We start from the raw sequence: 16,321 nt of genomic DNA on the forward strand, positions 1-16,321 counted from the left end.
AATAGGTACGACACCAATCTTAAATGGTGTTCCGGGAAAGACAGATTTATTAACACATCACATTTAAACATGCACCATCTATGACTTGAGCAGAGTGAATACCTCACTTGATTGACAATATACAGTATTACATGTGCAGATGCAGACACACACACACACACACAAAGGTTCCTCCCCCAACCCATCGGTTCCTAGAGACTGCACTAAATTAAAATGCTGATATATATGCAGCTAACCAGTAATCACAGTACTGCATTATCACATTAAAAAAGTACTGCTTGACAAGGGAAAAGAAAGGCATTCAGGCAGTCACTGGAGCAAAGAAACAGTACCTCACAGAAAGAGTTAATCTCTTTGTATGCTGAATAAGCTATAGTAAAAGACAGGAGTAGGTGGAGAAGAATCCCCCCATTTCTCCCTGCATTATTTGAGAGTTACACAAGTAGAATTCAAGAGAATCTCCAAAAGTCTTCACCAAGTCCAAAGCAAAAGGTAAACTTGTGCATTTGGAGACCCTCAGGTCTTAGAGCTCTGCAATGTAAATGCAACATGTAGGCCTTCATCAGGCCTCTCTTTCAGGGGGGCAGGAAGCACAAGACAAGACTACTTGAAAAAAATTAAGCAACCTGTCACACTTCAGAAAAACTTTCAGCTTTCACTTTTTTTTGTTGTTTTAAAAATACTTTGCAAAAGCCTATGTAAGACACAGGATTCCTGAATCCACTTTGGGGTTTAAAAATACTGGTAGCGAGCATTTACGATCAACTGCCTTGGAATAAGAAAGAAGGCTAATCCTTCTGCACTGAGTTTTAAGCACTTTCAACTATGAATTTTGATTTTTTATCTTATCTAAGTTCTCGATTTCTTAACATCAAGTCAAGACTAAGATAGACGTATAATTAACCTCAATGATGTGCTCTGAAGGCTGTAGCCCTACTTTTTACAAGTAACCAGTTACTATAAATTCCTTACCTGGGGAGAAAGAAATTGGGGAGGCACTTGCGCCCGGATATTGGGGGAAGGATTTAGTGGCTGCACTGGTGTGTGCATGCCCCTCGATTGTGCTGTGCTGTTTCCAAACAAACCATGATTGCCACCCTATAAAATTAAAGCAGTAGTGAGAAGATGAATCTTTCAGGATAATGGATTCCTATGCTATTAACTACATATCAATAACAATGAGGCAAGTACTGACTTAAACAGAGTACCCTTAGAATTACGGAGATGTTTGCCCTAAATCAGTAATATTCTACCTGGGTTAAAACTGCTGTACTACATTGTTGAGATGCAGGCTCTTTCTCCTCTACATTGAAGAGTCATGTTTATCCACTTACTTCAAAGCACATAACAACGCTTATGTTTTATATTTTACACTTTACGTGTTGGGAAATGGAAACCTGGAGTACAAACAACACGCTCAAAAAACATTCCATTGGCTTAAAAGTACAGCAACACTGTGTCAACAAGAATTTTGTGCCACCATTTTAGAAAAGTCAGGTGCTTTTTCTGAGTAGGTTGTTGAGATATCACTCATAAGCCTATTAGTTCCTCTGCAGGCCTTTCATTAACTGAAATTAGAATTCAAAAATTGTATAAAAAATTTTCCTTCTGATGTGAAAATTTAAGCATTCTGGATTGGGATGCTTTTGTTTTTCTTTTCCTTTTTTCCTCCCACTATATTGAAAAGCAGGAAAATTTTCAAGTGAGGAAAAAATGTTTGGGTTTTTTTTTTCCTCCCAGTGATTTAATTTCTAACCAAGAATACTTGCTGTTTCTTTTGAGGTTTTTCAATGAGAAGTATTTACTGTTTTATAAGCAACTTCTGTAATAATAAACCCCACTGCATGAAAAAGACCAATGAAAATTCATGATTACATTTCACTATTTCAGCCTCTGAGCAGACTGTCTTTTATTTGTAACATCTTTCAACAAAAGCCACAGGAAATGTTACGGACAGTCTCCTACACTAACAGTCGTATGCTGTTGCTTCTAAAAGCTGAAGCTTGTACTCCAAAAGGTCCTTATGTGCCACGATTCTGTCATCTCATTTTCAAGACCCTCAGAATTTCCCATCTTCTGCTGTATATCAGGATGTCTATGATCCTCAGATACCTGGGGTTCTAAACAGTGCATTTTCCATCCCTCAGCCATCATTCTCTGTTCTCCTTCTCCATGCTGGCACTGCTGCACCCAGCATAAATTCATCGTTCTTCCAAACTGAGATTGTGCAGGCCTTCTCCAAAACCTCTCCTTCCCTTATATACCAGGATTTCATAAACTTTGCCTCCCTTCTACCATAATACTGTGCATCCTCCACTGTCCTTTTGCTAAAACAGAAGTCTCTCATCCTGCTTCTATACTGGGAGCATTATGGACTACCTCATTCACCTGCATCACATTTCACCTCCTTAATGTATCTTCGCTTTCAGAAGCAACTCAAGATGTCATACTAAGCACACAGGAGGATAAACAAAAAACCCCAAGAGACAAAAGAGTTTTTATTCTGGAAAGAACTGACTGTGGTCAACTACACATTAAAATTTTTGAGAGGCTTGAAGCTGCAGCTAACTTTTAGCCCTCCCTAAGGCTCAACAGAGTTCTGCACACCTAATCCAAGAACATGCCTGCAAATTTTGGACTTAATCTGATGTTCAACACTGACTGTGTCACATAGAAACAGAAAGACAACACAAAGAAACACCATCATGTTAGGCATGTGACTACATAAGCTAGTCCAGTTGCAATACTTAGGTTCTATTCTTTCATTTCCTAGGATTCCTGCAACATTTTCTTCTTAGCATAATGCAAAACGTAATAGCCAGAAACTCTTCCAAACTGCAGTTTCTTCCCCACTATTCCCCCATATACAGAACAAAAATATTGCTACTTCAAGAATTTTCAAAGGCTGCTAAATCAATCCTTTCTTTGGGCTGTGGGGAAGGAAGAAGGGAACAGGCACAATGCAAAATGATTGCAATTTTTTAAAGGCACGTTTCTACATACAAGGTCATTGGGTAGAGTCTAGAAAAATTCAGTGTAGGGGGTGGTGGGGCAAATCAACAGCCTCTAACTGGGTTTTAAAACAGCAATTAAAATATAAAGATTGCCACTAACTTCATGACTTATGAAAAGCACATCTATCCGCTGCTGCACTGTGATTCAGGAAGTAAGAGGCCAACAAAAACAGATGGAATTCATTTTGATGATAGGAACCAAAGTGGATTGATTCTCAATGGCCTGATATAGCTGAAGTTTCCATTAACAATATTAATTTATTTAGTAGGAAAACAAATGCAAGCAACCAACTAACCAGGATTAAGCCCAGGTTGCAGCCTTACAACAATGCATCTTATAAGGTGGCCTGCTTACTTGTCTAGCAGCGAAGTTTTGGGGACTGAGCCCTGAGCCGATTGCCCCAAGGCCGACGTTGGATAGTGTGGAACCAGAGGGAGACAGCTTGTAGCTGGGAGAAGGGGAGAAGGGAGAGCAGGGAGCCTCATCCCCAAGGCACCCATCTTGATTGGAGAAAGGCAAAGTCAGCTGAAGCAGCAGTTAGCCAACAGCAGGAGTTGGTTAGTGAAGCAACAGACGCAAGAGGAGAGAAAGAGGGATGGTGAGTGACTAGGAAGAAGCAAAGTTAATTTGTAATAGCAATTACAAGGACAAAAATTCTTGACAATTAAGATTTTGGTCCAAGGAGATGATCAATAAATTCCTAAAGGTTTCTTTTTAAAAATACATTTTGAACTTTCATGAAGTTCATTTCTGACAGTGGGTATTACCACTACAGAAATAAACAAATCTTGAATGAACTCCTAATGTTAGCACACACCTATGAACATAATTTGTTAGGAATGCATTAGCTCTGCTAGTGGTATTTATTAATTAGGCCACCAGAGGGAGTTGACACAACTGTTTTTTGGCCTGTTATACCAAAATGGAGGAGTTAAAAAAATTCATTGACAGTAACACGCCTTCAGAATTTTTAAACCAAATTTTTTTTCCGTTTTACATGTGATAAACTTAAACTGTATTTAAAAAAACCCTAAAGCATTCTGAATCTATTGGACGCTCTCCAATTCATAATGTGAAGCAATTAATGTTTGATAATAACAGTGAAAGCTTCTATTTATAATAGGCAAGAATATGAAAGAAACACTACTATAACATACAACAGATGTCACAGAGAAACAGATGTCATACAGAAGCTTACAGTACGTGGACATACAGCATAAGGGGTTGTGGAATTTAGAAAGGGTGTTTCCAATAAATGACAGACATGGAAGCAGAAAAAATTTGGAAGACTGTGATTACTTATGTTTACTTAGATCTAAACCAATTTTTTACAGTAGATGATTGTAGTCAGTAGCCAAAAGAATCATTGTGATGAAACCTATAATGAATTTCATTGCTACCAGTAGTTTACCCTTCCAAGAAAAACAAAGGAATTTCTTTCTGTCCATATTCAGAGCAGTCTGTTCTAGACTAAAAAGCCTCATTCTCCCCAGATAATTTAGTTTGTCTATGCACATCTGACACCTCTGTTTTATATACACATTCATTCTACAAACATAACTCCCTCACACCTTTTATTATTGAGTTTGTCCAAGGTTACTGGGACGGACCTTGAACACAGAGGTTGATACTAATTTATATAAAGATATTTCTCTCACCTTCTCAAAATAAGGCCCACTATCTGTGGTTCCCATGTCTTTGGAATTAGGTGGACGGAACCCAGACCGATCCTTTCTCATCATGTCATTAAAATCCCCGAGATTCATGGCTCGTTTATCGACCTCAAACTTCTTATCTGGGAGACCACCTGTGGAAAAAAAAGAAAAAAAAAAAGAGGAAAGATGAAATTAGTGCCAATAATCTCTACCATGTTTCATGACAGCAGGCTCACAGCCAAAGAAAGTATCTTTAAGATCAGGGTATAAATTAGATCTGTCTTACAACTTAGCATAGCTACAGTTGCTATCAAAAGTGTTGAAAAATTAAAGTGGGACGTTTCGTTTTTGAGACTGAACAAGCCAATTTAATATAGAGAGTTAAGTATTTCTCACAATTTATGTACAGATATAAACATATGCATTTCTACAGCAGCCTAGTTCAACTAATGATATTCATTTATACATCATCCTCAATGTCTTCCAAAACTCGCACTGTTATTTATTGGTATTCAGTATCTATAGAGACACCACTATTTAAGTTCTCCATATAGTCTACTTAGCCTTTACTGGGTTTGGCATTGAGAAAGAGTTTCTCAAACTGCAAAACCATGCACGTAATTTGATCACAACTCTCCTACAGTCATGTGACCTTAACTCTTGAACACCACAGATCATCTGGTATAGCATAACTTCCAGACGGGCAACTGATCTCCCTCAGCCTGTATGGAATGATTACACAACCAGTAACAGAGACACTTTTCAAGCATCCCTTACAGTCTCCTGCCATTGTTTAGTGAGTAATCTGGTGGAACATGAGGAAGAGATGTTAATAGCAGATGATCAAACTTTAACATACACAGTGAACAAGACATCATCTTTCTCTATAAGCTTATTATCAGCCAAGTGCTGACTGAAGGAAGTTTTCTACCTTACACCCTGAACTGCTGCCAAGGAACAATTTTTTTTGTCATATTTGGCACCAGTAAGTTATCAGATGCATATTGTTATGTTGAAGTGGATGGAAAACATCTTCCTTTTAAAATATGGACATGATAGAAATAAGCTTTACTGGTATTTTTAGTTTTAAATAATTTCATTTAGTAGCACAGATGGCGTTTCCAAGAACAGTTTAAAAAACCTGTCACCACAGTTAACCAAAATCTATGACTCTTCCAAAGGAAGTTGGTGATAGATATCCTACTCTACCACTGACAAAACACAAAGTCTTTATCAAACAGAGCAGACAGCGAGTCACTCCAATACCTTCAACACACTTACCTGTTCCTCAAAAAACCTTCTCAAAGCCAGCATCTCTTCTTAATGTCCAATAACAAACTATTAATATTCATAGGTATGTTATTGCCAAGAACCTATGAAATCAACCATTAATTACATGGGTTTTTCTTGCTGGCACAGCTTTCAAAGTTGATCCAGCTTCATCCTCTCAGATGCCTTCAACATCATGTATCACAGAAACACTTGACAAATCACCTACATATCTTGGCTTGTAACTGGAGTCATACTGACCTGGATGAGCTCATGCCTTTCTAACATATGCTAAAAACCTACAACTGACTCTGCAAAAACAGTCACATAAAACATCACGTACATTTCAATCCTGTCAATACCTACATCTAACCACTACACACAATGCCAGCAACGCACTATCAAAAGACTTGTGTGCTTTAATTCTAGACAGGAAGCCCTGTCCATTAGTTGCTTGAAAAGAAACTGAAAGCAAGACAGAGTTGCATGACTATCTGAAATGAAATTGGGTGAATGCCAACACAAGATGACTAAGCTGCAGAAACACCCTTTTGTCTCTTCAGTTATCCTGACGATCCAATCAACTCTTCAAACATTACTGAATGATGCCTTGTAAAACGGCTTGTTAAATAACATGTAGAGCATTAAACAGCACCTTTAAAGGCTTCAAGCATAGATATGCATGCCACTTAGTGCTGAGGCAGCTGCTTAAACTTCAATACTAACAAGGCCTTGCTAAGAGAGATGATAGCATTCATTTATCCCATTCACAGAAAATTCTAATGCAACCTTGAAACCCGTCGTGTGAGTCTGTCTTTTGCACTTGCCAACAAAAGTTGTAAATAATGCAGGTGGCTGAAGACTAGCTTTACCTTACATAGTACAAGACGACCGTTAAAATCTGAAAAGTTTGAATTTTACCCTCTGCAGTAGGCAAGAACACTTGTGCATGACTAAATATGAAGCCCCAAATCCTCTATATGCAGAAATGTAGAACAGGTTAAAAGTCTAACCATCTTCATAAAAGAAGACACGCCATCAGTTCTTGGATTTTTCCCACTATTAACAGCTGTGAGAAACACAGTGAAAAATGCAAAATGAAACAAGAGCTTGGAAGATGACATTCACGCCGTAGTGAGGAAAAAAACCCCATTAAGTAGATCTCCCCCACCACATGCACACAGCTTAAAAGAAAAAAAAAATTAAAAATTGAATTCTATACAAACAAAATTATATAATGTGATCCTGTACTGGGAGATAGGAGACAAACTGCTGAGCAAAGTTACCTAAAACATTTGCAAACAAGACTGAATGTGGTGAAAATACACACATCCAGTGGGGTAACCTAAGTGGAAAAAAAAACATTTTAAACATGTTTTTTGCTTGACCACAAAACCAAAAACATTTTCAGGATACAGGTTTAATACCTTTGCCATAAATTTACATCATCCAAGCCTACTGAGCAAGCACACATGCTTACATATTGAGGTGTTGCACCTGAATGCTAAATCAGGTTATGGCTTTGTAATGTACCTGCAATAGACAGCTGCATGAATTGTATTTGAATCAATAGAAATTGGAAATGAATTTTCCGGTCTTTACAGGTGATTTGAGAATTCAGTGATCTGCAGAGGTTGCAACTAATACATTTTTAAAAAAAAAAAGACAAAGGTGGTTGTCAAACAGAGGGAAGGAAAACAAAATATTAAGTGGATCTGACAAGCTACTTACTATATAAACTTCATGCCTCAGGTCTTACATACTAGGAGAGATTTCAATGGAAAAAAGCTGTATTCTATTTTCAAAGTAAAGCAAGCTATCCATTGAAGGGATTTCATAGAAATATAAAAAAAAAGAAGAGGAAGCGGATCTGCCTCAGGCATGCTATTGATCCACCTCTTTTCTGTCTTGGTCAGTGAATAACACTGTCACTCTAGCACCTTACAATAAAAGCAACACATTTTTCAACCAAGAAGACGGAGACCAACATAGTAAGAATTACTTACTGACAACTGGACCTATTTTACAATGCACGATGATATCAGTCAAGGTGCTCCATGCATAACAAAGCCAAAGTTTTCTTTGGTATGTGTGGTCTCCAAGCACAGATTTAACTCTGAGATCAATGTGCATTTATCCATAAACTGGGAAAATATCATGCTGGGAGTTACCTAATTAGGAAAACGTGGTATGTTGTAATCCTGACTGAAAACCAGTTGAAGAACAAGCCTACCTCAATAAGTAAGTCTAAAAGTAGATATAGGCTGAACAAAACAGCTTATAGTTTTCCACAAGCAACTGCCATAAGCAACAAGGGCAAAACTGCTAAGCAGAGAAGTAACAGAAAAGCCTCAGGAAGATCTGTTATATTCTTCGTCTTTGAAACGGAATACAAACTATAATAACAAAATATAATACAAACTATAAAAATTTTATTTATAATGTCGTAGGATCAAGGACGCCATCATTAATGGGCATACTAAACTTAAAGAAGTGCAACATGTCAAGACTAAGTATGCAACCTTTCTGCACCATTTCACAGGATATTCTGAGCCATCTTTCCTCAGAAGGTCTGATGGCCTTAAGGTCCTTGACAGCAGAAAGTTCTAAAGGATCCAAAAGCTTAATTTGGGGGTAAACAACTCAGAGAGCTATAATCAGCAAAATCCAGGCTACCATCCTCTTCATTTGTATATTCTTAGATCTGTTCTTTAACAGCAGCATCTGAAGGCAGATGAGAACTGAACATCCAAGAAGATGACTTATCTCCATCTAGAAGATCTTTAGAGAAGCATGCTACAATCAGAGCCTGAATTCTCTGTACGACGTCAAACTGGAGAGATCCAAAAATTCTGTTACCCAAAACTGTTTTGTATATATAAATGCACACTTTAACATCTCTTATGGGATCCTTAACTATTCAGAGGAAGAAAGCGATTTTGGGAAAAATGAACTACTTAATCCTCTATAAACTGTGACACACGTTTTAAGAATGTAACGGATTCTACGCTGAGAGACACTACAGCTCTTCGGAGTGCGTTAGAATACCACATCTGGAGTTGATATTAGTTGCAAGTAAGTCTTGACTACCACAACTCTGCCTTTGGTACCAACAAAGATTAATGGATATTCCCAATAAAAGAGGTTTCTTGGTTGGGAAAATCCTGACTACAGCATCACACATGATGCTACAACAGTGGCAGACGAGGAACAGCACTGCTGGTGACAGCACTGGTGCAAAGAGGGTCAACATCAGAGTAGACTTCTTGCAAGGCATAATCAGAATGGCACAGAAACTGCAATTATAGCACAATGGCCAGTTTCACAAGAACTGCCTCCTGTAGGCCCTAAAATCTACTACTCCAATCAAGAACGAATATTTAAACTGTCTGCATTTGCAGGGTTTGAACTTGTGCTATCTAGTTTTCCACTGCTACCAAACCTCCCACAGTATAGGTTCAACTTCAATCATATGGCTGTTGTATCACTAGGACAGAAGACACTTTAGAGGAAAGCAGTGTCTACTACTGGATTACTTTCTGGGGCTGGGGGGAACACATCAGACTAGTCAACTGTCTTGACACCTGTAAAAACATAAAACTGAAGGTGGTATTTATCTGAAAGTTGAACAAACAGCTCTTGCTATTATGTCCTTCCCTACTGTCACTATTTGATGTTTAAATGTAAAAAAAAAAAAAAAAAAAAAAAAAAAAAAAATAATCAGGTAATGAAACAAACCAAAAATTGCCACAAAGACAGGATCCAGTGCACCGAACTGTAGATGTAGATGATGCTGGAAAGTGAGTTACATAATGCTTAGCACACAGTCAGTCATAGATCCGAACACCGTAAATTCTTTGGCAAGTAATACCTCAGAAGTAAATAGATTCTATCCTTGATGTTGGATACAGCCAACTTGAATCACAGACCACACACCATTCTAGCTTACAGCAACGCATTTCGGAACATATTTTGAAACTAACTGTACTTGACTTGTAAACACTGATTTTAGTTGATCCAGAGATCCCACAGACTGTGACCTGACACAGAACTACTTTTCCAGGTGGTTCTTCAGAGATACCACCACAGGATCCATCAGTAATTAATTGAATTGACAGTCTCCCACAGGAAATTTAGAACCTCCAGCAGAATAAGCACTGATTCCAAGTCAGTCGCCTCCTCCAGCCAGCCTTCCCCTTCTTACCAAATCCCTTGTGTCATTTCAGCAGCACTCTGTGCCTATGTGCATCCACGTCTCAGCAGAGGTAGAAACTTTTGCTATTACGCAGAAGTAGCTGGAAATAAGCAGCTTGGTACCAGAATGTTTTTAAACATGAAACAGGTAAAATGGTTACTGCGTAACAGCCATACTATGGTCTCAGTGCTAATCACATGAGATTCAGAACCCAATGGTGTCCACATCTTCGTAACAAACTTGATTTGCACTGATACAGGAACCCCTTCCAGACACAGAACCACTACACACACACTTCCCTGGAGCCCAAAGGGCATACCTCATCTACACAGGAAATTCACTGTTCTAGATAAGAGCTGAGAATACTACTACTACTTTGACGTATCATCCTTTGGAATAAGAATTACAGACATCTGGCTTTTGACATTGTAACTGGAAGGAATCTGAGGCCTCTGTGACATTTCTGACAGTTACAGAAATAGGATGAACATCTCTCTCCAAAATTATTGTTGGGTTTGTACAGCGGCAATGTCCTTTAAGTGGACTAGAAGATCTATCCTTGTAGCCAGGGATATGAGGTGATCTTCCTGCTTCTGTAGATTTTGAAGAATCAAAAACTGAACAGAAGTAGTCCCTAGAACAGGAACGAAACCCTCTTCACCTTTATAAGTATCAAAAACTATCCTGTACAAGTTTTTAGCCTTACTAAGCCTTCAAAGACTTGATAACAAATAAAATAAACAATTGGAACAGCAGATTTGGATCATCCTTTTTTTAATATATATCTTAGAACCATCTCAAATGGCAGAAGGTTTCAGAAACCTGTGGTATTTCTATTGCAATACCATGATAGTGAATATTCAGAGACAATTTGGAGAACAGAATGCAAAACTAAATCTCATTTCAAGATAAAAAAAAAATTCTGTGAGAGTTCACTACTTAGTTTGCCAAAGAAGAAAATAATGAAAAATTCAAAGGTGATTAAAGGGGATTAATCCAAGTGGTCAATTCCTTTCAGAAACCTGTGGTATTTCTATTGCAATACCATGATAGTGAATATTCAGAGACAATTTGGAGAACAGAATGCAAAACTAAATCTCATTTCAAGATAAAAAAAAAATTCTGTGAGAGTTCACTACTTAGTTTGCCAAAGAAGAAAATAATGAAAAATTCAAAGGTGATTAAAGGGGATTAATCCAAGTGGTCAATTCCAACTCTCGTTTAGGACAGTGTTTTCCACACAGCCCATCCCACTTAAGCTGTGTAGTATTTGTGGTGAGGCTATCAAGAGTGAAAAATCTAGTTCTACTAAGCAGTAACTTCTAAGAGCCTGAGGCAAGCAATTCAAGAAATCAACGACAGAAGATATTCTTTTCCCCACATCACCTCCAGGGAGCTGTAGTAATTGGGATGTCCTACTGCTGAGAGCTAAACCAGTCCTCCTCTTCCACCAAATGAAAAGGGATCTTCACTTTCTTGAAAGAGTAACAATGAATACAAACTACATGGATCAAAACAGTCTTACAGGATGTCCCTTCCAAAAGTTATAGCTTCGTTCTGTACAGGTATACATCCCCATCTCGCATACCAGCATCAGCTGTGTAACTATTCAAAGCCTACAGCCAAGATATTGGATGCTGTAACTCTATCGTTCTACTATGAGGAGTGCTAAAAGTACAGATCAAACCTTTCCAAAGCAAGCATGTCATCCACATAAAAATACTACACATGATCTCATATTTCAAATGCATTTAAATTAAATTATACGCACCTACAGACAAGTCCATCTTACTGCCTGGAATGTCCTCAGTTTGACTCTGGGGGGGGAAAAAAAAAAATCAGTTCTGACTTCTATGAAATGCTGAGGAATGTTTCAGAAAGCAGTCCATGATGGTTAAAGGTGGAATGAAGGAAGGACATGCTTGAGCCAATGAAAGTTTTATTTTAAACTAAATCAAACACAAGGATTCCTGATACCACCTTGGACACACCTCACCTTGACCCCCTAATGCTGTGTGTGGCAAATTTACCCATATGAAACCAGGCACATGAACACATGCGACAGAGAAAGATGGACAGACAGCTGCTCTGTGAAATGAACCTCTGTCCTCATGTTCCAGTGGTCGAGAGATGAAACACTGAAAATAGTGGCCAAAATGATAGCTCATCCTCATGACCTGCCAAGTCATCAAATCTTGAAATGTGCTGCCAAGTTATTCTTTAGTTGGCAGTCTGGGACAGGGTGTTCCTATAGCTTTCAGAAGCATCTACGGTCTAGCAGACTGAATTTGAGCTTGGGAGCCAACAGACATTACAAATTAATCCTAGTCATGTCAGTGACAGTTTGTGCAGCCCTGGGCTTCTCACAGAACCTCTGCATTACCATCTTCCACTAGCCTGCATTACATACTATTCCTGCTTCACAGGATGACAGTTGGCACAATATTCTGTAAAATGTTTTACAAATTAGCATGTCAGAAGTTCTTAAAAAAAAAATTTATGTAACTATTTTTAAGGTACTTCCCTGCAGATCTGTCTTTTCTCTCCATGATATACCGTTTATTTATTCACTTTACCAATCAATCTTTAAGTTCTGATTAATAATGAGTCTTTTTGTTCTAAAAAGACCCTGCTGCACAGTATTTTAAATATCCAAGACAGACACAGGGCTGTAAATCTCCTTTTCTGATAGGTGGCTGAGATTCAGAATGAATAGCCTTGGACTAATTACAGATGTCTGATACTACAGCCAGGAGCTGAGGCCTCTACCTTGAGTGCTCTAAACAGCATGTCATAAAAATAATAAAAAAAAAACCACACCCCCCCTCCCCCAAAAAACCCAAATCATATCACTTGCAAGGAAATTGCAATCTCAGAACAACAGCTGTCATAAAGTAACTCTGAAGAGTCAAGGTTGATTTTGGGTTTTTCTGAGAAGCCATTCTGACTAGCAAGGAAGTGCTGAATACCAGCTATTGCAGGTATTATAAGCAACATGTCAGCATAGCAAATGCAGAAAAATAAGTAGTTACACACTGTGAAACAGTTGATCTTTTGACTTATTTAAAGCTTACTGCTTTTTTACAAAGTTGGATTTTATATTTAAAAAAAAATTTACTTACTAGCAAGCCCATATTTGAAAACTGTTTGGATAAAGGGTTCATCCACGAATCACTATTTCCTCCTTTTAATGCGCACTGAAGAGGAAAAAAAAAAAAAGACAAAAATATTTTTAAGCAACTTCTTGATTTCTTAAATTCTGTTTTATCCTTGAGATGCACAAGTGTCAAATGAAAATCCTGGTAACAGAGAAATTAACAAACTGCCTTAAGTTTTTGCGTGGTTGGAAACATTTACCAAATATTTTTTTCTTCTTTCTCTCTCATAAAATTGTTCATTGTATAAAGAACTGGATGAACACTTGCTGTGAAGATTGTTTATCACACCTTCAGTTTAATTTTGGAATCTGGAAAGCTTTGTGAAAGTTATTTATTTTTTCCTCTGTTACAGTTTAATACATTCTTTAATCCGCCACATACAGAGGTAGATTTCTTCCTTGGCTTTGTTCCCTTTGGTATGGTTTCTGTTACATGGGCACTGTGCTGACCTGGCTCTCAATTTGGCCTTACTGCAATTTACAGATGATCAAAACCAAAACTGATCACAGTTCAACAGAAAAGAAAATTTTTTGGACAGTTGCTTTGGTGGTTAAAATAAAAAAAGCTTTAAGTGAGAAAAAAGTTAATGAGAAAAAATTTTTTCAAAATAGGAATTGTAAAACTCCTTACCATGTCACAACAGTATTTCCACATCCTAGGAAGCTGCTCTGCACTTGCCTTTTGAGTTTGCCCTACCTTTTTGTTTAGAAGTATACAAAGCACAGTCCTTCTAATATTAATACAGTACTAAGCATTACTGTACTAGAGAACTTCAATGCAAACAAGCCTTAGAAAGCAATTTACTCAGGACTATAGCCAAGCTCCTGCTCCTGTTTGAGGCCAAAGGTCAATCAATAACAACAAACACAAGTCAGACATAAATCCAACAGTCAGTAGAAATAAGAGTGCATGTGCCAAAGGGACTGTGGAATCCGAACTTCAGCAGGATAAGACAGAAAGATGTGTCAACAAGAGAAAAGCAACAGCCTTGGGATACTTACTGCTCAGTTTCATTTAGTAATGGTTCTGCAGCTTACATACCAAAAGAATTCAACACCTACTAGCAGATTTATTAGTCACAACAGGTGTAATATATTAAAACAAATCCAGAAACCTCACATTTTTCACACTGTTGTAACAGGCACCTTTCTAGCTGAATTCTGTAATACCTTTTTAAAAGAAGAACTATGATAATGCTCTAACATATAAGTTATACTGCTTTCAGACAACACAGCAGTTATGAAACATTCAAGCATTTTACCTTCATTTGTGTTTTCTTTCCTCCTTGCCCCCAGCTTGTTGAGTTGTGGGAGGAACTGCTTCCCTGAGAGCCTGCTGTGTTCCAGACTCCTCCCTCCTCTTCCTCTTCCCAGCTGGAATGACGCGTTCCTGTCACTGGCCCATCACTTTCTCCCCAGCCATCTTGCATAGATTTAGAACCTGTAGAAAAAGAAAAAAAAAGCTCAAAAGCAGCCTACAATACCATGCAGCTGGTGATTTGACACTGCAAGATTAGCTGAGATCATCAGAACCCCAAAGGAGGAGAAAAAAAAAGTGTCTTCATTCTAACAGCTGTAAAAACTTGTGCGTGAATCCCAAAACCCAAGAGATTTGGTGGCATGTTAGCATGTATGTTTTGCAACTATTTTAAAGCAATGTCAAATCCTTAAAGATATAACCATAGGGACCTCTTCTCTTACACAGATACAGCTTTAAAAGGCAACCTATTATTTTCTAATGTAAATGAGACTTCAAGGACACTTAAAAACCAAGGGTGCTGAGGACTCTGGTTCAGGTGGTTTATCAATTATTTCCTCTCTTCCTTAAAAACCTTAACACTTCCCTTGCACTAAACTCTCACAAAATTATGGAAACAAAGAACTTCAAGGAATAACAACTAAGTAGAATCTGAAGGAGAGGACCTGACATTGTGCTCTGGTATATGCAACACCAAAAATAGCTTAATGTGGGAAAAAAACCCTCTACTTGGATTTCTGTTCTTAACAATGCCACTAAAAAGACTTATTAGCAGTGCTGTTTAATTAGCAATGCCATTGCCAGAAAGCTACAACTACAACTACTTCATTGTAACATTCAGACTAAGGACTTTTCCCTGTTGGCTCCTTCTCTCTAGCACTAGCTGTCAAGCAACTTAGAATTCTAACCTCTACTGACAAGCCAACAAGAGCCCAAATCCTCATCTTGTCCACTGTCCAACTGTTCTCCTTCCTGCTGTAACTCTTCATTCTGCATATTTAGTTCTCCTTCCTGCTGTAACTCTTCATTCTGCATATTTATTCCCTAAGCATTTATCTCCTTTAAAAAAAGATTTCCATCATCATCACCTTTTTCATAACTAATTCTTCAATTGTCTGGGGTTTGAGTGTGGAAATTGGGGATAGGGATATTAACACATATAGCAGAAAATGTGAATATAAAAAAGGTCAGGAATTCTAACTAGTCTATCAAGGGGAACTCTACCTTGATCATGCCGAAAATAAGTACAGCAGCATTTCATGGCAGTTTAAGACCTACCTTAAAATCCACCATAAATAACAACTCAGATACTTCACAGGAAACATAACTTTTTAAAGTATATTCATTTGTGTACCAAAATTGAAGGCTGCTTAGGAAACATACTGGTCCAAGTGCAGAAAAATACCTCTTGACCCTTTAATCATGCTACTTAGAAAAGGCTACATTTAAGGATTATGACTGCAGAGTCAAGAACTTAATCTGGAAATGTCATATATGGGGTAGTCCCTGCAGCTTTAATTTATTTCTGGCCACAGTGTTTAAGTATAGTACTATGATCCTGGTTTTAACTACATGATCATAGATTATTTTTTTGCATTGACAGCTCTCAGGTCTGAGATTCCTGAACATGAATCTGGACAGTGGTGTAAAGATGACTTGTCTGTAGGATTCCTCCTTCATTTTCTGCATTTGTTGAGTGAGGAGGCACAAATAGCTACAGCAAACAAAGAAAACTTTCAAGATAAAGACAAAATAATGATGTCACAGTAAAC

At 37.9% G+C, this 16,321-nt stretch overlaps 1 protein-coding gene across 1 annotated transcript in view; it reads right to left on the reverse strand.

The window, feature by feature from the left end:
• The window catches only part of TNRC6B (trinucleotide repeat containing 6B), a 46,380-nt gene that overhangs the window by 14,227 nt on the left and 15,832 nt on the right, over window positions 1-16,321 (reverse strand). Inside the window, exons 6-10 of the mRNA XM_009577477.1 lie at window positions 14,554-14,732; window positions 13,257-13,331; window positions 11,906-11,951; window positions 4,674-4,822; window positions 973-1,098 (exon numbers count right to left, since the gene is read on the reverse strand). Coding sequence (XP_009575772.1) covers window positions 973-1,098; window positions 4,674-4,822; window positions 11,906-11,951; window positions 13,257-13,331; window positions 14,554-14,732 — 575 coding nt within the window. The remainder of the gene's footprint in view (window positions 1-972; window positions 1,099-4,673; window positions 4,823-11,905; window positions 11,952-13,256; window positions 13,332-14,553; window positions 14,733-16,321) is intronic.

This window comes from Fulmarus glacialis, unplaced genomic scaffold (assembly GCF_000690835.1).
Source record: "Fulmarus glacialis isolate BGI_N327 unplaced genomic scaffold, ASM69083v1 scaffold13005, whole genome shotgun sequence".
Lineage (NCBI taxonomy): Eukaryota > Metazoa > Chordata > Aves > Procellariiformes > Procellariidae > Fulmarus > Fulmarus glacialis.